This window comes from Zalophus californianus, chromosome 17 (assembly GCF_009762305.2).
Source record: "Zalophus californianus isolate mZalCal1 chromosome 17, mZalCal1.pri.v2, whole genome shotgun sequence".
Classification (NCBI taxonomy): domain Eukaryota; kingdom Metazoa; phylum Chordata; class Mammalia; order Carnivora; family Otariidae; genus Zalophus; species Zalophus californianus.
In genome coordinates, this window is record NC_045611.1 from 44,003,219 (window position 1) to 44,025,068 (window position 21,850).

The 21,850-nt window shown below is 47.9% G+C and overlaps 1 protein-coding gene across 4 annotated transcripts in view; it reads left to right on the plus strand.

Annotated features, from left to right (window-relative positions):
• Positions 1 to 21,850, plus strand: part of WDR62 (WD repeat domain 62) — a 42,663-nt gene that overhangs the window by 8,069 nt on the left and 12,744 nt on the right. For 3 of the 4 annotated variants that reach the window (XM_027617628.2, XM_027617625.2, XM_027617627.2), the window contains exons 6-18: positions 600 to 737; positions 1,149 to 1,331; positions 2,909 to 3,069; positions 4,374 to 4,563; positions 11,274 to 11,411; positions 13,262 to 13,440; positions 14,841 to 14,932; positions 16,713 to 16,838; positions 19,419 to 19,486; positions 19,568 to 19,689; positions 20,576 to 20,651; positions 21,408 to 21,519; positions 21,615 to 21,678. In XM_027617628.2, coding sequence (XP_027473429.2) covers positions 600 to 737; positions 1,149 to 1,331; positions 2,909 to 3,069; positions 4,374 to 4,563; positions 11,274 to 11,411; positions 13,262 to 13,440; positions 14,841 to 14,932; positions 16,713 to 16,838; positions 19,419 to 19,486; positions 19,568 to 19,689; positions 20,576 to 20,651; positions 21,408 to 21,519; positions 21,615 to 21,678 — 1,649 coding nt within the window. The remainder of the gene's footprint in view (positions 1 to 599; positions 738 to 1,148; positions 1,332 to 2,908; positions 3,070 to 4,373; positions 4,564 to 11,273; positions 11,412 to 13,261; positions 13,441 to 14,840; positions 14,933 to 16,712; positions 16,839 to 19,418; positions 19,487 to 19,567; positions 19,690 to 20,575; positions 20,652 to 21,407; positions 21,520 to 21,614; positions 21,679 to 21,850) is intronic. The other variant, XM_027617626.2, reaches the window with a different exon arrangement.

The window sequence follows — 21,850 nt, forward strand, 5'->3', positions numbered from 1 at the left end:
GTGGAATTACATAATTATTTTCATATCAACCAACTGTGACCTTGAGCAAGTGACTTGACTTCTCTGTGAGTCTGTTTCCTCATCTGTAAGGTGGATATGCCAGCATCTACCTCATTGAGTTGTGAGAATTCAATGAGTTATGTGCTGGAAGGCTGGACTTTGGAACAGCTAGGGGAGGACTTGGCGGTGGCAGAGGTGGGTACCAAATCCTGGCTTTGTTCATTACCTGCTGTGTGACCTTAAGTACATGACACTACCTCTCTGCGCCTGGCAGAGGTGGGCAGAAGCACCTTCCACATAGGACGATGGAGAGGATTTCATGCTGGGAAGGCTCAGCCGTGCGTGAGCTATAGAGCATGGACTCCTGGGGAGAGCTCTGGAACTTACATGTGGAAACCTTTCCAAGCCTCAAGTCTCCTCTGTACTGGGAAAGATAAGAGTGCCACACATAGGTTTCTCCATAAAGCAGCTCACTGGAGGACCCAAAGAAAACTGACTTGGTGCAGGGGAGGGTGAGGAGATATAGGGCTGAGAGCAAAGGCACAAATGATCCAATGGATGGGTGCTGGCATGAACTTGTCTGCATTGATTTTTTCCAGAAAGACATTGTGGTGGCTTCCAACAAGGTATCGTGCAGGGTCATCGCCCTCTCCTTCTCAGAGGACAGCAGCTATTTTGTCACTGTAGGGAACCGGCACGTGAGGTTCTGGTTCTTGGAAGTCTCCACAGAAGCAAAGGTAGGTTTCTTACCCTGCCCCCTTAGCCAGGCTGGGGGAGTAACCATTAGGAGCAGTATGGACTCCTGTTTTTACCTGAGGTTTGGAGGCAATGGCCTCAGAGGTTGTCTGGCCTCTGGTTCAACTTCTGCTTCTGGGCCTGCTCTGTAGGTGCTAACTGTCAGGCCCTGCTGGGAAATCTCCTCCCCACCCACTGACCCTGGGGCCAGATCTCTTTCTTGGACTGCTGCCTTCCAGCCCCTCTGCCTGCAAGTGTGTGTTCTGTTTTATTCTTCCCTTCTCCATTTGGAGGAATGTCCTAGAGTCCTGTTTAGCTATGTGTCATAGTCTCTGGCCATGAGAGTCCCATTGCGACCTTGCTGGGATCTAGGCCATATGGACAGCATCTTACGTGCCCTGCTATGCCTCCAGGTGACGGGCACGGTGCCCCTCGTAGGGCGTTCGGGCATCCTGGGTGAGCTGCACAACAACATCTTCTGCGGTGTGGCTTGCGGCCGGGGCCAGATGGCAGGCAGTACCTTCTGTGTGTCCTACTCGGGCCTCCTTTGCCAGTTCAACGAGAAGAGGGTGCTGGAGAAGTGGATCAACCTGAAGGTACCCCACCACCCCTCCCTGCCATCAAGGGGAAAACACTCTTCCCAGGATGTGTGTCTCCAGGGACACTCAGTAATATCCCTGCCTGATAGTTGATCCCGCTTGCTCTGGGTCTGACTCCTCAGAAGTTCTGCTTGTGAGACTCTGGGTGAGTCACTCTCCCTCTCCGAGCCTCAGTTTCCCCATCTGTAAAATGGAAATCCTGCTGCCCACCTCACAGAGTTGATCAGGGAGTCCCATGAGATAATATGTAGAAGGCAGGCAGCGCAGTTCCTGGTTCCCTGTCATGGGTTCAGGGTTACAATTTTCTCCCATCACTGTTTGACCCAGTTCCCATTTCTTTTCTTCACTGAGTACTCGTAGCTGGTGGGCAGACTGCATCTTTTTTTTTTTTTTTAATCTAAGGTATTATTCACTTTGTTTTTAAGTCAAAAAAGGACTATTTTAAAAATACATAACATTTTATTTTATTTACTTATTTTTTTATTAAAAATTTTATTTATTTATTTGACAGAGAGGGACAGAGCGAGAGAGGGAACACAAGCAGGGGGAGTGGGAGAGGGAGAAGCAGGCCTCCCGCCAAGCAGGGATCCCGATGTGGGTTCGATCCCAGGACCCTGGGATCATGACCTGAGCCGAAGGCAGACGCTTAATGACTGAGCCACCCAGGCACCCCAGAAATACGTAACATTTTAAATTAAAGGATGACATATTTATAAATTGCAGAACCACTTTTCTTTACATTCTAAGGGTTTGAATCCAAACCGTTTTCCTGTTCTGAGACTGGATGGCTCTCAGCAGGAGCATCATGGTTTTCCCTCCTTTTCCTAGCTCTGTTCCTGTGGCTCCCCTTTAGAGCTCACCTTTAGGGCTAATGGTGTCAGGCCTGTGGAAGAATTGGGAGTTTCATCTGTTTTTCCTAGATGGTTAAATGTCATTTGTTTTTTTCTCGTTTGAATCCTTTTTCTAGAACTTTAGCAGCTTAAGCAAGTCCAAAGCTTTCGACAGATGGATGGTTAGCCCCTGAGCAGTTGTCTTAAATGACTTATAAATTAAGTCCCTCTAGATTTGAGAAAGCTCCTCTAATCAGCGTCCAGAGGTCTGGCACTTCCTGTCCCTTCCATCTGGGTATCCTGGCAGGATAGAGAGTCCAAGAGTCTTTCCTGTATACAGTCACATTTTTCCGTGTTGCTCTGAAGTCTAATCTCTCTGAAGTTGTTTTTAAACAATAGGGAATAAAACATAAGCCCCCAATTCCACCTTGGTTCTGCATGTTACCTCTCCGAGGTCATAGTCTGCTGAGCAGATGATTTTCCACACACAGCTGAGTTCCTCTATAGACAGTGATGACAGTTCTGTCGCAGTTTGTGCCTCTGCCTGCCTGCTGGCATGTTTCCTTCAGTAGTGACTGCTAATATTCCTGATTCCAGAAGTTTGCAATTTGCTGAAATGGGTTTCTTAGACCCAAGGAACTCTAAGGCTTCTCTGGAGGCTGACGTCTGCTCTATTAGTCCCTATGTCTCTGCACTGGGTTACGTGGAGCATCAAGTCCACTTGGGTCCCCTTTGCCCCCACAGGTTTCCTTATCTTCCTGCCTCTGTGTCAGCCAAGAGCTCATCTTCTGCGGCTGCACAGATGGGATAGTCCGCATCTTCCAGGCCCACAGCCTGCAGTACCTCGCGAACCTGCCCAAACCACACTACCTTGGGGTGGACGTGGCCCAGGGCCTGGAGCCCAGGTACTGCCAACAGAGGGTGGGAGAGGGGCCCACCCAGAGTCTGTCTGCTGACATCCGTTCGTGCTTTCAGCTTAACGTACCCACCTGGCCAGCCCTGGGCTGGAAGGATAGAGTTAGAGCGAGGCAGCAAAATCTCTGCCACCATGAAGTCTGTGGTCTAGTGAGGGAGCTTGATGATAAATAAGTATATAAACAAGGGCATTTCAGATAGCCCTAAGTGCTCTGGTGACATAAACCAGGAACTCAGGAAGGAAAGTGCCTGGGGGTAGGGCTGTGTTGCTTGGGAGCCAGAGGAGGTGTCTCTGGTGAGGAGGAGCCAGCTATGTGGAGAGGTGGGTCCTAACAGCAAGTGTCAAGACCTGACTGACAAAACGCCCTGGGCTTGGCATGTAGCGTGAACAGCTAGGGGCTGTATGGCTGGAGCCCAGTGCGCCAGGGGAGCATGTTAGAAGACAGGTCTGAACACTGATGGAGGCTGGCAGGGGGAGCTTTGTAGTCTTTTCTGAGGTCAGTGGGTAGCCACTGGAGATTTCAGGCATTGGAGTTAGTTATATGGTCGGCCTTAAGCATTAGAGCCCTCTGGCTGCCATGTTGAGAGCGGGTGGAAGGGCTAATCTGTGGTGTAAGGCGGCTGGGGGGAGGGGCCACCTAACCAGGGGGTGCTGGGTGCCTGGGGTTGCCTCTTTGTAGACTGCCAGACGCTACCTCCTGGGTACATTTTCCGAGTGACCCACAGTGCTGTGTTGCGGTAGCCAGGCCGCTCAGCTCTGCCACCTTCGCTGTGTGTGCTTTAGTTTCCTCATCTGTGAAATAGAGTACCTACCTCTCGTGGAGACTGTGAGAATTCAGTGTAGCTAGAGCTCTCAGATCGGCCCATAGTAAGTGCTCAGTAAACTATAGCCTTTGCAGGGAGGCCCCAGGCCAGGCGACAACTCCCCAGTCCCCCTGGCATAGGGATTTTTGGTCATGTGCTGGTGGGGCTAGTGAGGAAGAACTAAGGTACGTGCCCATTATCCTTCCATGCTCAAAGAGAGGATGGAACTTGGGTGGGTGAAATGAGGGGAGGTGAAAATTCAGATGTTCTCAGGGGCCAGGCAGAAGCTTCCAGTTTACAACCTCTGCACTAGAAGAAAAGCAAAGGAAGAAGGAGGGAGGAGAGAGTAGAGTTGGAGTGGGAGATGACCTCCTCCAATTATCATAAGGGATGGCATTGCCAGGCAAGAGGCAGCTCGAGTGTCACCAGAGGCAGCTGTCACTACTGACACTGACATCGATGGTGACTGATGACCATGTGGCCTTGTTAGCTTCCTCTTCCGCAGGAAGGCAGAAGCAGTCTACCCGGATACAGTGGCACTGACCTTCGACCCCATCCATCAGTGGCTGTCTTGCGTGTATAAGGACCACAGCATCTACATTTGGGATGTCAAAGACATCAACAAAGTAGGCAAGATGTGGTCGGAGCTCTTCCACAGCTCCTACGTCTGGAACGTGGAGGTGAGCCCCTCTCTTCCTACCTCTGCCCCTGCTCAGCTCCCCTCCGGGGCTCAGCTGGGGAGAGCTTCTGCAGTTTGGGGAACCCATTCAGCCCTTCCTTCACAAGATACTCGTGGCCCCAGCTTGGTACCAGATGCTGTTCTAGGTGCTGGGGACATAGCTGGGAAGGAAACTGGCAAAAGTCATGCCCTGCTGGAGCTCACATTTGGGCAGGAGAGTAAACACACACATCATCAGTAACAGCCAAGCGGCACTACCTCTGCAAAGACAAAGCAGTGTAGGGGAAAGGGGACCAAGGGTGCTGTTCTAGAGAGGAGGCTGATCAGGGAAGGCCTCTCTGAGGACGTGACATTCAAGCAGAGACCTGCAGGAGGTGAGGGACAGAGGCAGGCAGCCACTGGGGAGAATGGCGGCACGGGTGTGTGGACCTCGGAAAACTTGCTGTGGAGGGCCGCTTGTGTAGCTGAGTGCTTTTTTCAAGTGTTGAAGTTTTCGGAGAATGAGTCTTTGGGGTGTTTTCATTCTCTAAAGCTGTTCTAAGTTTTCCTTGCAAATAAGACAACTGGTGGGGAAATCATTGTCTTCTACCTCCCCCTGCCCCTGAAAATTTCTTACTGCTAGGAGCATTTGTCCTGGAGAAATTATGTTTTCAGTAGCCCAATTCAGAATTGGGAGAAGTTACTTGATCCTTTTGAATAAGCATTATTCAGCCCTTTGACGCTTGAATCCATCTGCCTTCGTGGATCTGACATTTCTGCTGATAGCACTTTTCTCACTTAACAAGAATGTTTTTTAAATAACTTTAAAATTTTGTATATAAATATATTCTCTTTGGAAAAAAAAGGTGAAATATTATAAAGCTAAAGTCTGTTTTGATCACCTCCGCACCCCCCAGTCCTGCTCTCTCTCACCCTCACCTTTGTTATTAGTTTATTATGTGTTCTTTCAGTTCATTTCCTTTGTATCTGCCTGTTGTTTATTTGTCTCCTCAACAAAAATATCTGTGGGTGCATCTTTTTATCAGTTCTGGAAAGAACAGCCAGTACAATTTAAAAATTGCCTCTACCTGATTCTTTCTCTTCTTCTGCAACTCCCAATGTCCTAACTCTCTATTCTTCATATTTTTTTAAATAACACAGATCTAGAAAACCACGTGAAGGAAATGTACAATTTATTGATTATTGTTAGCAGCTGTTGATGCTCAATGCCTAGATCCATTTATTCCTTGGGGGTTGCGATATGGTGATATTCTAATTCTATCATTTCTTTTTATTAGTTGGACTACTTATATGAAGAAACACTTCCCCTCATCTACTATTTGGTCACCCAGTGGTACACTTCATATAGGAAAGGCAGGATAAATGCTTGATTCTTTCCCTTTATTTACCAGTTTTCAAGATAATGAATTGGTTCCCTGTCCTCTAAAGGTAACTAGTTGTTTTTATTTAATATCATTATATACTCATATATGTAAATATATTGGATATATTTTAATCCATTGCAATTATTAACATTATTGAAGCTCAGATTGTCCCATCTTTGACCATTAGGAGCCTCTCCAAGTTGGCTCCTGAGTCCTTTGGATATGACCCTGGTAGTCTTTCTTTGGGAGCTACCTTGCTATTTGAGATGACAAGATGTTCCAGCCACATCTTGTACATTTCCTATCCCAGACCTAGAATCAGCCATTTCTTAAAGAAGCCCTCAGTTTTGTTTTCAGTTTGAATTGGTGTTTCACATTCACAGTCTAAGTGCTGGGGATGCTCATAGGTATTGGATTGATGCTTTTGGAAAGCTAAAGACGGGGATGATGGAATTAGAATATCCCCGTTAATCATTTACTTATTCCCACATTATAGGTACAACAGTCTAAGAATGACCATTATTCAATTTTGAAAAGAGTTAAAACAATTTTTTTGCATATGTTCTTTCCATTCTCCCTCAATTTTTTAAAATAATTATACTACATCTACGTGATCTGATCATGTAGCCATTATATACCATATTCTCTCCCTTATGACCCCATTTATTTAGGAGGATGTAAGTGTACATATATGTTATGGTAAAATACACATATCATAAAATTTGCCATTTAAACCATTTTTTTTTTAATTTTTATTTTTTGAGAGTGTGTGTGCACACGCATGCATGCGCAGGATGGGGGGGAAGGGGCAGAGGGAGAGGAAGAGCGAGAATCTTAAGCAGACTCCAAGCTCAGTGCAGAGCCTGACTCGGGGCTCCATCTCATGACCCAGAGATCATGACATGAGCTGAAATCAAGAGTCAGACACTTAACTGACTGAGCCACCCAGGCGTGCCCCTAAATCATTTAAAAATGTACAAGTCAGTGGCATTTAGTACCTTCATAATGCTGTACAACCATCCCTACTATATAGTTCTGGAACATTTTCATCACCCCAAAAGGAAACTCTGTACCCGTTAAGCAATCACTCCCTATTCCCACTCTCTCAGCCCTAATCTGCTTTCTATCACTGTGGATTTGCCTGTCCTGAATATTTCATACAAATGGAATAATAGAATACGTGGACTTTGTGTCTGGCTTCTTTCACTTAGTATATATTCAAGGTTTATCCATGTTGTAACATGTTTCAGTTCTTCTTTCCTTTTTAAGGTTGAATAATATTCCATTGTGTGGATATACCACATTTTATTCATCTGTTCATCAGTTGATGGCCATTTGTGTTTCCACCTTTTGGCTATTAGGAATAGTGCTGCTCTGAACATTCATGTACGAGCTTTGTTTGAAATCTGTGTTCAGTTCTTTTGGGTATATACCCATGAGCAGAATTGCTGGGTCATAATGGTAATTCTGTTTAGCCTTTCGAGGAACCACTAAACTTTTCCATGCTGTACCATTTTACGTTCCTCTTTTTTTCTTTTTAAGCAATTTCTGCACCCCAGTGTGGGGCTTGAACTCACGACCTTGAATCAAGAGTCGCATACTTCCAACTGAGCCAGCCAGGCGCCCCTCACCATTTTACATTCCCACCAGTGATGTATGAGGATTCCAATTTCTCTGCATCCTGATCAACACTAGTTTTTTGGGTTTTGCCTTTGAATTATAGCCATCTTAGTGTTTGTGAAGTGGTACCGTGTTGTGGTTTTGACTTTCATTTCCCTCATGGTTAATGATGTTGTTGAGCATGTTTTCGTGTACCAGTTGGTAATTTGTATATTTTTGGAGAAATGCCTATTCAAGTTTTTTGCCCTTTTTTTACTTCGGTTGTTTGTCTTTTTGCTGTTGAATTGTAGGAATTCTTTATGTATTCTGGATACTACATTCTTATTAGATATATGCTTTGCAGATATTTTCTCTCATTCTTTGTTATCTTTTCACTTTTTTTTTGATGGTGTCTTTTGATGTGCAAAGGTTTTTAATTTTGCTGAAGTCTGATTTATCTGTTTTTCTTTTGTTGCTTGTATCTTTGGTGTCATAGCTAACAAACCATTGCCAAATCCACAGTCATGAAGGTTTACTTTTAAGAGTTTTATTGTTTTAGGGGCGCCTGGTGGCTCAGTCAGTTAAATGTGTCCACCTCTTGATCTCAGCACAAGTCTCGATGTCAGGGTCATGAGTTCAGGCCCCGTGTTGGGCTCCACAATGGGTGTGGAGCCTACTTTAAAAAAAAAAAAAGTTTCATTGTTTTAGCTCTTTCATTTAGGTCTTTGATCTCTTTTAATTTTTGTATATACTTGAAGCAGGGGTCCAACTTCATTATTTTGCATGTGAATATATAGTTCAAGCACCATTTATTGAACAAACTATTCTTTCCCCATTGGATAACCTTGGCACACTTGTTGAAAATCAATTCACCATAGATGTATGGGTTTAAGTTTGTACTCTCAATTATATTCCATTGATGTAGGTCTATCTTTATGCCAGGAGCACATTTTTTTGATTACTTTGAAAGCTTTGTAGTAAATTTTGAAATTAGGAAGTATGTTTCCTACAACCTTGTTCTTCTTTATCAATATTCGTTTGACTACTTGGGGTCCCTTACAATTCCATATGGATTTTAGGATCACCTTTCCCATTTCTGGGGTGGGGGGGGAAGCAATCTTTATTTTCTTCTTCCTGTCAGCTTTTGGTGTAGTTTGCTCTTGTTTTTCTAGTTCCTTAGGGTGAGACCTTATTGATTTGAGATTTTTTTTTTTAAGATTTATTTTTTTTATTTTGAGAGAGAGAGAGTGAGTGGGTGGGGGCAGAAGGAGAGAGAATCCCAAGCAGACTGCGCTGATTGCAGAGCTCACGTGGGGCTCCATCCCATGATTCTAAGATCACAACCTGAGCGAAAACCAAGAGTTAGACACTTAACCAACTGTACCACCCAAACACCCCTGAGATCTTTTTTTTCTAAGATTTTTTTTTTTTTAATTTATTTGAGAGAGAGCATGAGCAGGGGGAGGGGCAGAGAGCGAAGCAGACTCCCTGCTGACCAGAGAGCCCGACTTGGGGCTCCATCCCAGGTCCCTGGGAGCATGACCTGAGCCAAATGTAGACACTTAACCTACTGAGCCACCCAGGCACCTCAGTCTTCTTTTTTTAATGTAGGCATTTACAGCTATAGATTTCCCTCTGAGCATTGCTTTTGCTGCATGCCATAATTTTGGTATACTGTGTTTTCATTTTCATTTGTCTCAGAGTATTTTCTAATTTCTCTTTGATTTCTTCTTTAACCCATTGATTGTGTAAGAGTGTATGGTTTAATATTCATGTATTTGTTAATTCTCCAAATTTCCTTCTGTTATTTGTAATTTCATTCCAGTTGTGGTTGGAGAAGATTGTATGATAAGAGTCTTTAAAAATGTATTGACTTGTTTTGTTACCTGATATGTGGTCTATTCTGGAGAATGCTCCATGTTCACTTGAGAAGAATGTGGATTTTGCTGTTATTGGGTGGCATATTCTTTATATATCTGTTAGTCTGTTTGGTTTATGGTGTTTTTCCAGTCCTCTGTTTCCTTATTGATAATCTCTCTAGATCTGTCTTTTATTGAAAATGGAATGTTGAAGTCTCCAACTGTTACGAAACTGTGTATTTCCAATTCTATTCAGTTTTTGCTTCATGTATTTTGGTTCTTTGTTGTTATGTATGTTTGTATTTGTTATATGTTCTTTTTTTTTTTTAAAGATTTTATTTATTTATTTGAGGAGGGGGCACGAGCAGGGGGAGGGGCAGAGGCAGAGGGAGAAGCAGACTCCCTGCTGAGCAGGGAGTCCAATGTGGGACTCGATCCCAGGACCCTGGGATCATGACCTGAGCCGAAGGCAGATGCTTAACCAACTGAGCCACCTAAGCGCCCTTTGTTACATATTCTTGATGATTGACCCCTTTATCAATATATAATGCACTGCTTTGTCACTTGTAACAGTTTTTGATTTAAAATCTATTTTGTCTGATAGTACTATATACATACAACGTTCTCTTCTAGTTACTATTTGTATGGAATATCTTTCTCTGTACCTTCACTTTCACTCTGTATGTGTCTGGATATAAAGTACCCTCTAATGGACAACAGACAGTGGATCTTTTTTTTTTTTTAAGATTTTATTTATTTATTTGTTCAGGGAGAGAGCGTAAGCAGGGGAAGAGGAAGAGAGAGAATCTCAGGCCAACTTCATACCAAGCACAGAGCCCGATGCAGGGCTCGATCTCATAACCCTGAGATCATGACCTGAGCCAAAATCAGGAGTGGGACACTCAACTGATTGAGCCACCCAGGCGCCCCGTAGTGGATTTTTTTTTATACATTTTGCCAGTAATTTCCTTTTGATTAGAGAGTTTAATCCAGTTACATTTAAAGTAATTGCTCATAAGATAGGATTTTTAGATGAAAAATCTATGCTGCTGCTATTATTATCTTCTCAGAACCCAGTGTTCTGTATTTTGAAATCCCTTTATATGTTATCTCTTTGACTCTCTGAGATGCATTTTGTTTCTAAAAATAGTTCTGTTTTGTTCTTTTTCAGCTTTGCTTGGTTATTCTTTATAGTTTATGGTTGGCTACTCATACTTTTACTTTTGTCAAAGTTCTTCTATTTCTTTAAATATATTAAACATAGTTATTTTATATTCTGTCTAATAACGTCAGTGTTTGAAGCTGGACTATTGTTTCTGCTGCTTCTTGCTCATGGTACCTTGTTTCCTTTTGTGCTTAGTGATTTTTTTTTAAATTTTTTTTTTAAATATATATATATATTTTTTAAGATTTTATTTATTTATTTGAGAGAGAATGAGAGATAGCACGAGAGGGAAGAGGGTCAGAGGGAGAAGCAGACTGCCTGCCGAGCAGGGAGCCCGATGTGGGACTCGATCCCGGGACTCCAGGATTATGACCTGAGCCGAAGGCAGTTGCTTAACCAACTGAGCCACCCAGGCGCCCCTGTGCTTAGTGATTTTTGACTGAGCTGAACCATTTGCCTTGGAAATTTATGTTTGGGGATGTTTCATGACCTGGGCTGAAGACGGTGCATGGACAATATATAGTAGTACTTGGTGTCTTTTTTCTATAGTAGTACTTGGTGTCTTTTTTTTCTTGTTTATTTTTAACGTAGAAGACATTACATTATGCCTGTCTGTCTGCAACATACTTTTTTTTTTTTCACCAAAATGCAATAGAGTATCACAATGCTGTCATTGAAATGGTTGTAATGAATTGCCCTTTGCATTATTCTCTGGGAACTGTAGGTGTATCCTGAGTTTGAAGATCAGAGAGCTTGTCTGCCATCAGGATCTTTTCTTACTTGTTCCTCAGACAATACCATCCGCTTTTGGAATGTGGATAACAGCCCTGACTCTCACTGGCCGAAAAATATCTTCAGTAACGTGAGTGGCTTAATTGTGAACCATATTTTAGGAGGAACAGAGGCGTACTTTAATCTAGGATATAGGGGCAAGAGAGAGTCTTGTGGACCTTGGTATTAAGCTTCACTGGGGGCAGAAACCAGGAAGCACTCTGTGTCTCCCTCTCTCTTGCTTCTCTCTTTCTCCTTCTTTTTCTTTCTGAGGTAGCATGGCCTGTCCTCCCTGCTTCTCTCTGCCAGTCAACTCCTGCTCTTCGGGTATGTGTCAACATAGCTACCCCAGGCAACCTAACATATTCAAAAGAAATGAAGTTCCCTAAGTCTTGAGTCAGAGCTCCCTGGAAGAGCACCTGATGGACCAAACCAGGGAGGGGCTTCCCTGTCTAGCTCGCTGCCACACTGTGAAGTCTTGGGTGAGGGTGCTGGCAGGACCCAAAGGGAGCCATGATGGGAGGGTAGGGAGAAAATACTTTGCTGAAGAAATGGTTGCTAATGCTAGGTCAGTAAGGGAGCGTCTCTTAGGAGCTGAGACGTGAATCATGCGTTCATTTAATCTGCATTTGCTTATTAAGATCTCTGCTAGGTGCTGTGCTACCTGCTGGGGACACATCAATGCCTAAGACAGACCCTCCTCCTGCTCTTGTGGCTCCCACAGTCTAGTAAGGAAAGGCAGACAGGCAGTGAACCCATACTGTACAAATTATGATATAATCGTTTTTAAAGATTTTATTTATTTATTTGGGAGAGAGAGAAAGAACAGGCAGGGGAGTGGCAGAGGGAGAAACAGACTACCACTGAGCAGGGAGCCCAACATGGGGCTTGATCCCAGGAGCCTGGGATCATGACCTGAGCCGAAGGCAGACGCTTAACCAACTGAACCACCCAGGTGCCCCATAAATAATAATTTCTTTTAAAGATTTATTTATTTGAGAGAGGGAAGGAGTGGGGAGAGGGGCTGAGTGCGGAGCCCAATGCAGGGCTCAGTCTCACAACCCTGAGATCATGACCTGAGCCGAAATCAAGAGTCGGATGCTTAAGCGACTGAGCCACCCAGGCGCCCCTATGGTAGAATTATAAGCGTGATCAGCACCATGAAAGAAAATTGGAAGTGCTGGTAGGTTATATAACAGTCATCTGATTTTATCTGTGGTGTCAGGGGCAGCTTCCCAGAGGAGGAGTCAACTGAGCTGAGATATGGAGGATTGGAATGAGTAAAGAGGGGAGGGGAGAGTGTCCTATACCAAGGGAATAGCCTGTGCAAAGTCCCTGAGGGAGGAAAGAGTTCGGTGAGGTGGAAAACCTGAGCTGTCAGTGTGGCTGGAACAGAAGAGGCCCTTAATGCAGGGTGTGTATGGCAGGTGCCCCTTTACCCCCCCAACCCAGCACTACCATCTTCTCTTCCACACCTGTGATATACATGTTACATTTGGCTGCATAGAATAGAAAAACCCAAAACAAGAGATGAAAATTTGGTTTTCTGACTCAGGCAGTCGGGAGGTAACCAGTCCAGGCTGTTTTGGCAGCTGCAGGAGGCCCTTAGAGACCCCCCCCCCCCCCCCCCGAGCCTTCAGCTCGCCACTCTGCCCTTTTGGAGTGGCTCCCATCCTTGTCACCCAGTATGGCTGCTGGAGCTCCAGGGGGCAGGACAGAGGAGAAGGGAGCAGAGGGTTCTCACTTCTCATCGACCAGAGTTGATTCACAGAGCCTCATCTAGCTGCAAGGGAGGCTAGGCAACAGTTATTCTGAGTAGGGAAGGTTAAATCTGGAGGTCTGTTACTAATGAAGAATGGGAGGTGGGCTGGTGGGAGACACAACTGCAGAGGTGCTTCAGACCTTCCCAGAGCACTGACCTCAGCCCTCTCCTTCCTGCAGACCCTGCTGAAGGTAGTGTATGTAGAGAATGACATCCAGCACCTGCAGGACATGTCCCACTTTCCAGACCGGGGGAGTGAGAATGGGACACCTATGGACGTGAAGGCTGGGGTGCGAGTCATGCAGGTCAGTCCTGATGGCCAACACCTGGCTTCAGGCGACCGAAGTGGAAATCTGAGGCAAGTGAGGCCTGGCGGGTCAGGCTTGGGTCCTGAGGGTGGTGGGAAGGAGCCCTGGCCTGGGCACCTGTGCTTCCCCATTGGGAATGAGGGACTGTGAATGGCAGTCTGGAAACCAGCCATTCCTGAGAACCTAAGCTAAGAAGTATCTTCCAGAGGGCTGAGATAGGGGAGGCCCCAGGACCTCAGCAGCTGGGGCTTGTGAACGGTGCCTGCGTGGTAGACAGGCAGGCTTGCATTCTAGGGTAGGGTGACACTTTTACCAGCCATGTGACCCCAGTGCTGAATAGTCAGGTTGCCAGCTGGAGCTTGGGGGGCCCTGGTGGCACTGGGAGGGGAGCCGGGAGGATGGGACATTTGAGGGTGCAGGCTGTTTACCCACACTATAGAGGTGTTTTTAAGACGTTCCTGGCACGGTAGGTGCTGACAGAATATGAGCGCTCTCACGGGGACCAGGTTTACGTTGAATGACAGCTGTGACCACCTGGGTGCTGAGGCCATTGAGGAAGGGAAGGGATGGGGAGAGCATGGGCTCCATCTTAAAGGGGCAGCTACCAAGCAGTAGCGGGATCGCAGGCTCCACTGTCCGATGTCCCCATTGTCCAAGAAGAGTGAAGTGCAGGGTTTTTCGTGAAATTCCATGGTTTTTAAATGGTGGCAACTGTTTTGACACCACTCACTGTGTGAGGCAGCCCGATGTGTCCGTGGGCTGCGCACACTGACAGCGTTCTGCTGTGCGAGGTGAGACCAGTCACGAGCTAACTTGGGTATAGCACTCCTCCCTGGCTGGCCACGGGCCTGCCGCTGTGTGCACCGCCCAACTTAGCCCTTTCCCCCACCCTCTGATGGGAGCACTGGTATTAGCTCCATTTCCAGATGGGTTAACTGAGGCAGGAGAGGCCAGTGGCTAAGCTAAGCTCACACAGGAAGAGTGGAGGACCTGAGAGGACTGTCTCTTATGTCATCCTAAATGGCCTGTTGGTTGGTTGATTTCATTTGGAGAGAAAGGAAAATTTAGATTTGAGAGTCTTTAAGAATGGGAGATTGGAATCAAGTACTCCTCACCCATAGGTCCTATCCTTGAGTATGACCTCTGACCCTTGGTCCCTCCCCCACCCCCAGGGATCTCCTCTGACACAGCCCTGCCCTAACTCCTGTTCCCGCAGAGGACTGTCCTAGACCTGCCCCATGGAGCCATAAGGGGCTGGGTGCCCACTTAGGTGGCCCAGGCTTGGCACTGCCGCCTTTAAATAGCAGGTTTCTATACGAGAAGAATGGTTGGGCATCTCTAGACTAGTTGGCCAGGGCAGGGAGTTCCCCATGTTGCCTCGCTGGCAGAGCACCTAGGGCTGAGGGGTGGGGGCACGGGCAGGGTACAGTGGACAGTGTGTGTCTCCCAGGATCCACGAGCTGCACTTCATGGATGAGCTGGTCAAGGTGGAGGCCCATGATGCTGAGGTGCTGTGCCTGGAGTACTCCAAGCCTGAGACCGGTAAACCTATGCGGGGTGGCAGGGGGAAGGCAGGGGAGCATCCCCCCTGGCAGGGCCACAGAGACGGGGAGTTGATGTCTGGTGGGGCTCTGAGTGACAGCTGCACTGGGCCCTGAGACCGGGGTAGCTGGGACTCTAGAACGCAAGACTCTGGCAGGCAGGACTGGGCTGGACTTGCTCTGGTTCCCAGTGTCCCAAAAAGCGCTCAGGTTAAAAAGGTGAGTGTTGAATGAGAGAATGTATGGATAGATCAACAGTTGTATATCATATCTATATCAAATAATATCAAACATATTATTTTGAAAAAGTTTGATGCCTACAGAAACATTGCAAGAGTATTAGAATAAATACCCATGTTCTCTTCACCCAGATTCCTCAGGTTTTTTTCTTTTAAATTCTATCTGACCCTGTGACTGTGTGTATGACTTCATCTGCTTCCGCATCTCCACTTCTGTCTCCATGTTTGTGCACGCGTGTGTACATGTGCTCACATTAATAAAATACTAGCATATACATTTTTTTAAGTAATTTTTGTAAAAAAAATTTTTTTTTAAGATTTTATTTATTTATTTGACAGAGAGAGACACACACAGCAAGAGAGGGAACACAAGCAGGGGGAGTGGGAGAGGGAGAAGCAGGCCTCCTGCCGAGCAGGGAGCCCGATGCGGGGCTCCATCCCAGGACCCGGGGATCATGACCTGAGCCACCCAGGTGCCCCTAGCCATATACATTTCTTTTGCTGACTTGTTAGAGAATAAGTCAAAGGTATGGCCTTTCACTCTTCACTGGGTCTGTGAGGACATCCATTTACATGACCATGTGCACTTATCAGATGTGGAAGTTTCACTTTTTCCTGTACTGTCCTCTCTTTTGTGGTCCTTATTCCCATTTTGCCGGCTGTCCCAATATTGTCCTCTGTAGCACCTTTGTTTTTCCAGTCCGGAAACTCGTAACTCTTTTATCACCTTTTTTCTGGAACATTTCCACAGCCTTAATTTGTCTTTATGACTTGACTTTCTGCAGAGTATAGACCAGTCGTTTTATAGAATTTCCTTCCATTTGAGTTTGTCTGTTTTCCTCATGATTTCATGCTGGTGATACATTTTTGGCAGGAATAGAACTTAGGTGGAGTCGTGTCCTGATAGGTAAGCAATCTTTCCCATGCTCTTTCCTCCTCCTTCATTTCCCCGCACCCTCTGGCCTACCAGTTTTTCTTGAGATCTCTCTTCGTTCAGTCCATCCTTCCTGAGCTCCCGTCTGCCTCGGGTCATGTGTTCGCCCTGAGACATGCCAGGCGACCAGGGTAAGCGCTGTCTGAGGGGGCGCCCTGGCAGAAGGAGGTGTGGCAGCGGGCCGCCAGTAGGACCTGGTCGAGACCCAGATAGCCAGAGCTCAGAGAGTGAGGGAACAATGTTCTGGGGAGGCTGGGGAGTTGCAGGGCTTCGTGGCATGCCTAAGAGTCGGACTTGGCAGGAAGGAGTGCTGGGCTCTGCTAGGATGGCTGCTGTGGGGACAGGTGGCAGAGCGTCCGTGTGTACCTCAAGATTCATCCACTGGACTGGTGGCACAGGGTGGGAAATGCCAGGGTTTGGGGGGCTCTGGGGAAAGACTACAGAGAGCAGAGGGAATGGCCCCTTTCTGGGTTTGGGGCAAGTTGGCTGCAGGTATAGAACCAAAGACCCCTTCTTCAAGGCCTGGAAAGCTCAGTCACGTTGCTGTCTGGGAGGCCATGGCAACGAGCAGCCTCCGGGGATCCCAGGGCTACCCTGTCCACTCACAGGGCTGACCTTGCTGGCCTCGGCCAGTCGGGACCGACTGATCCACGTGCTGAACGTGGGGAAGAACTACAACCTGGAGCAGACCCTGGACGACCACTCCTCCTCCATCACGGCCATCAAGTTTGCTGGTGAGCCCTTTCCTTCCTGCTTGCTCCACCTTGTTTGGTGCGCTCCTTTGGCTACAAGTAACAGCAAAACTCCCTTTAGCTTAAACAAAAAAGGGAAAAGCAAGCTCTGGATTCAGGCCCAGCTGGATCCAAAGGTTGATGATTTTTTTTTTCCCTTATCAAGACTCCCTCTGTCAGCTGCACCTTTCTGCGGTGGGCGGTATCTTGGTTATCACTGTGCCACTGGAAGATTTCCCCTCTTTCTGTCAATTTTGGCAGAAATGGGGTGCTGACTTCCCTTGTGCTGGCTTGAGGCACCTGCCCTTTTCAGAACAGTTATGGGTGCCAGGGCTTTGGGGTGTTTTCTTGGGCCAGGTCTGACTCAGGTGCCCCCAGCCCACACCTGCCTCTGCCTCTGATCCAGGAGGACTGGAATTAGGTGAATGTTGTTCCCCAAAAGGAAATTGGGATGCCAGTCCTGCAAGAGGGCAGGATGGACACTGGTGACCTTGGCAGAAAAATAGGTGACCATGAAAATCGCGGGAAGCTAATTCTGTGCTGGCAAGGATCCTTGCACTGCAGTTTGCCCCTTCCTTACCCCACCTGCAGCTAGAGTCACACAGCCAGGAGGTGCAGGCTTAGAATCTTGCCTCAGGCTGCCCTGCAAAGCCCACACTCAACAAGGAAATCAAAGGGATTTCCTCTAGACTTGAAAGGTTAAGCATGGAGGTCCTTGGCCCTAAAGGATTCTGAGGGGAGGGAAGGTGGATCCTGTAGGGTTTAACTGATCAGAACCCAAGAGCATATTCAAAACTATATTCCAGAAGAAAGTTGTTCATGGAGAGAATATATCCACATACTCATTCTAAGTTCATGGTCAACATGAAGAGTTTTTTTACATGTAATCTTGTGACTGGAAGGTATTAATGTCCCTTGATCCTCCCTGCTTCCTGCCCTACCTCTCTGTAGCTAAAACAAGTTAACAATGGACAAAAGTTAACAATGTTTGACGTGTCTTGATGAAGACCTCCAAAGCTGATCAGCTAAAATTTCTCAGACACCTTTAAAAATCTATTCATTTCATGGGATAGAGTTAATTAGAATAAATCAGTGAGTCTAGCTGTTTGGCCACCAGTGACCTCAGCTTTCATGAATGGTATGGATCCAAGAGCGGTGATGACAGTCCAAGGGGTGGCCCAGGAATTGGTCCTTAAGGCCACCTTCTGCAGGGTGTGGCTTTTCATCAGAGCCCCCAGCCAGTCCGACAAGACGTAAATCCTCAACCCAGCTCCTGAATGCCCCGTTCCGGCTGCGTTTTGCTCAAAACATTGACAATTTTAGTATAAACTGGGCTCCAGCCAGTCGAAACCTAACAGCAGCTGCCCTGCTAAAGAAGGATTCCGTCCTTAACAGTTTTATCTGAAACATATCCAAACAAATGAATACAATAGATGTAGTTTACAGAATAATACAGTGAACTTCCCATCAAGGTTCATAATCAGTGGATATGAACTAGAACAGACACACCTATTGTTTATAACCAGTAACTGTTCTGATTGCTTGTGTTCTAACATTGCTGAGTACTTGGGCTCCCCACCCCACATTCAGAAGCAGAACATTACCAGTAACTTGCAGGCCTCTCTGGGTCCCTCCTAGGTCACACTCCCTCTCCCACACAGGACTCACTCCCTTCTGTGGGCCAGTGACTCCTGCTTGAGTAACAACTTGTGTATCAGGCCCTAGCTCTCTCCGATGTCCTGCCACGAAGCAGCAGGTTTGTGGTGCCCGGGCTTCATACTTATTTATCCTCAGTGTTTTATATCCCGTCTCTGCATCATCACCACCACTCTGAGGTATTTGTGCTGTTATCATTTTAAGTCTATAAAGAAAGAAGAAGAAAGGCAAGAATATGTAGAGTGCTTACCAGGTTGCAGCCACTGTTCCACAGGCTTCACAGAACTCCGTGGGGCAGGGGCTCTCATAGGCCCATTGTACAGAAAGGAAACTGAGGCATGGAGAGAAAGCCAGGGCTCAGAGCACAGTGTTTAGCCAGAAAATGCCTGAGTCTAATCCTGGCCCTGTCCTGACTCTCTGCGTACCCTGGGCCAAGGACTGTGTGACTCTAAGCCCTGGGTTCACATTTGTACAGGGGAGTGGCCAGTGAGCAGTCAGGAAGGGAGGCACCAGTGGCTTGGGCCCTGACCTGAGGTGCATGTGGATGCTCTGATTGCTCAGGATGGCATGGACCTCCCAACAGTCTGCCTGTCTCCGCTTGCCCCCTGATTTGGTCCCGCTTCCACTCGGCTGCCCAGATCATCTTTCCAAATCCCAGATCAGACATGGTGCCCCTTTGGTGTCCCTGGCCTGTTCCCTATCTGCCCTTGCTCTGCAGAGGCCTGCCAAGCCACTGCTCTAGCTGTCCCACCTCATGCACACAGCTGCATGATACATGCACCCAGCACCCACTCCCCTCCTCCAGGAATCCCTCCCTGACCCCCAGCAGAGTTCCCTTGCAGGGAGTTCCCTAGCTAGGATTCCTGGCCCCAGGCAGGCTCGGCAGTGGCCCAGCCTCACCTAATGTACCACCTCCTTCTCCTCCAGGCAATAGAGACATCCAGATGATCAGCTGTGGGGCTGACAAGAGCATCTACTTTCGCAGTGCCCAGCGGGTAGAGTGAATTGGCCTCCTTGGGGGCTGGGGTGGGCAGCTTGTCAGGGGCGTCCTCTGAAGGCCCTGCCTGCCCTGCCAGACCTCAGATGGACTACACTTTGTCCGCACCCATCACGTGGCAGAGAAGACAACCTTATATGACATGGACATTGACATCACCCAAAAGTATGTGGCCGTGGCCTGCCAGGACCGCAATGTGAGGTGAGGAGCTGCCCTGGGCTCTGAGTCGGCCTGGCCTGGTTTCTGAGTAGGGCCTGTATGAGACCTAGTCGGGTCTGTCTGCTCGTGAGCTGTCTGTTTTCTTCCCTCTGCTCATCTGGTCCCTCGGGAGCTGAGTTGGGTGGAAGGACCCAGCGGGTGTTTCTCAGGAGCTGGACTCACCCAGGTCTAGCCTCCAGGTCAGCAAGGGGATTCCTTCTGGCTCTCCAGAAGCCTGTGTGGGGTGACTAAGAGGTGCTGGTGTGGCTCATAAATTCGTTCACTCACCTCCCTTCCTTGAGCACCCAAGCTGGGACCGACAGTGCAGGAGACGCAGCAGCGAGCAGGGCAGCCCCAGGCCTTGCCTTCACGGAACTCACAGTCCAAGGGAGGCGAGATGGACACCTCACTAGACAGTGACAACATGGAGCGGTCAGGGCTGGGAGAGCCCAGGGGACTTGGGGGGCCCGGCGAGACACCTGATCCTACCTGGGGATCAAGCAGGGCTTGATGGAAGGAACATCTGAACTGAGACTGGAAGAATGAGCCAGGGGAGGGGAGAGCTTGTGCAAAGAGGTTCTCCACCTCTTTCATCTGCTCATTCAAATTGAGTGCCGGGCACTCTGCTTGCTCTGTAGCAGGGAAGACAGACATGAACGCAACAGACACTAACTCCATGGACACCCCAGTACATAACCTCCATGACCTCAGCCTGAGATGGCATCTCATTCTCTGAGGTGTGATCTCAGTCCAGGCATCAGATTGGGGATGAGAGGTGGCAAGGGGCTTTCGGGAGCGAGGAAGATGGTCCAGTAAGGCTGAAACCAGAATGTAGGAGGGGGCAGGTGGGCAGGGCCATGTTGGCCATGTTGTGCCCCTACCTCTGCAGAGTCTACAACACCATGAATGGGAAGCAGAAGAAGTGCTACAAGGGCTCCCAGGGTGATGAAGGGTCCTTGCTGAAGGTGAGTAGCTGGGACCCCCGTGTGAAAAGCACACACATTCCCCCCGGTCCGTCTTCTGCCCTGATGGGCCACCTGAGGCCTGTGGCCTCCTGGGCACCTGATCAAAGATCACAAGCTGGCCAGCACCCACTCTGGCCTGGCTGACCAAGGAGGTTGCTTGGGAGCTGGGGGTGTCACAGACTATTTTACCTTTATTTACTGAGCCCTTTTCCAAACCAGGACATTTAAGTGGTTTCTATTTTGAGTGGCCATGGTGTGGTGAGAACAATCAAAGAGGCCTGGGCTTCTTTACCAGGCTTGCCCCCTGCTGTGTTATCAGGACAAGTTTGGGGGACCTTCTGAGAGCCTCTGGAGTAGGGGAGTTGTTATGAGTTCAGGGTTTAAGGTCAGACTCTCGCAGCTGTGCCTCAGGCTGTGACCTTGGGCAAGTGTCATCTTCTCTGAAGCCCATTTCATCGCTTGTAAAATGCAGATAGAAAGAACCTCTGTCATAGGGTTGTTCTCTGGAAGAAATCAGTTTGCATGCATACAGTGCTTGGCATAGGGCCTGGTTGTTAATTTTTTCACTTGTGAAATGGGAGCAGGAGTTTGATCCTAACCAGGGTGTATGCCCTGCGGGCTACCTGGGATGAGTCAGCGTGCCAAGTGTCCTGCACGAGAGGGTCCTCCATCCGTGGAGGCTATGGGGTTTGACACAGCTTTGCCAGAGGGAAGAAGCAGGCAGCCCCGCTGTCATGTGGGTCCTCTTCTCCCCAGGTCCACGTGGACCCCTCGGGCACCTTCCTGGCCACGAGCTGCTCGGACAAAAGCATCTCGGTGATTGACTTTTACTCAGGCGAGTGCGTTGCCAAGATGTTTGGTCACTCAGGTGGGTGTACCTCCCTACATGGGACGCCTCCCCACGCGTCCCCACACCGCCTTCTGACTCAGGAGGTCAGCACAGCTTCTCTGCTCTGCTTTCAGAAATCGTTACCGGCATGAAGTTCACCTACGACTGTCGTCACTTGATCACAGTATCCGGAGACAGGTGGGAAAGGCCTGGAGGCCGCCCCTGGCTGGCCTCCCTCTGGGAGTGGGCAAGACTGGTACTGTGGGGGGTGCAGGGGCTCAGACAGTGGGAACACCATGCTCCCGGCCTGCCCTGCCCACGCAGAGAGCCCTGCGAGGGTTCCAGCTTACTGCTCTCTCCTTTGACGGCG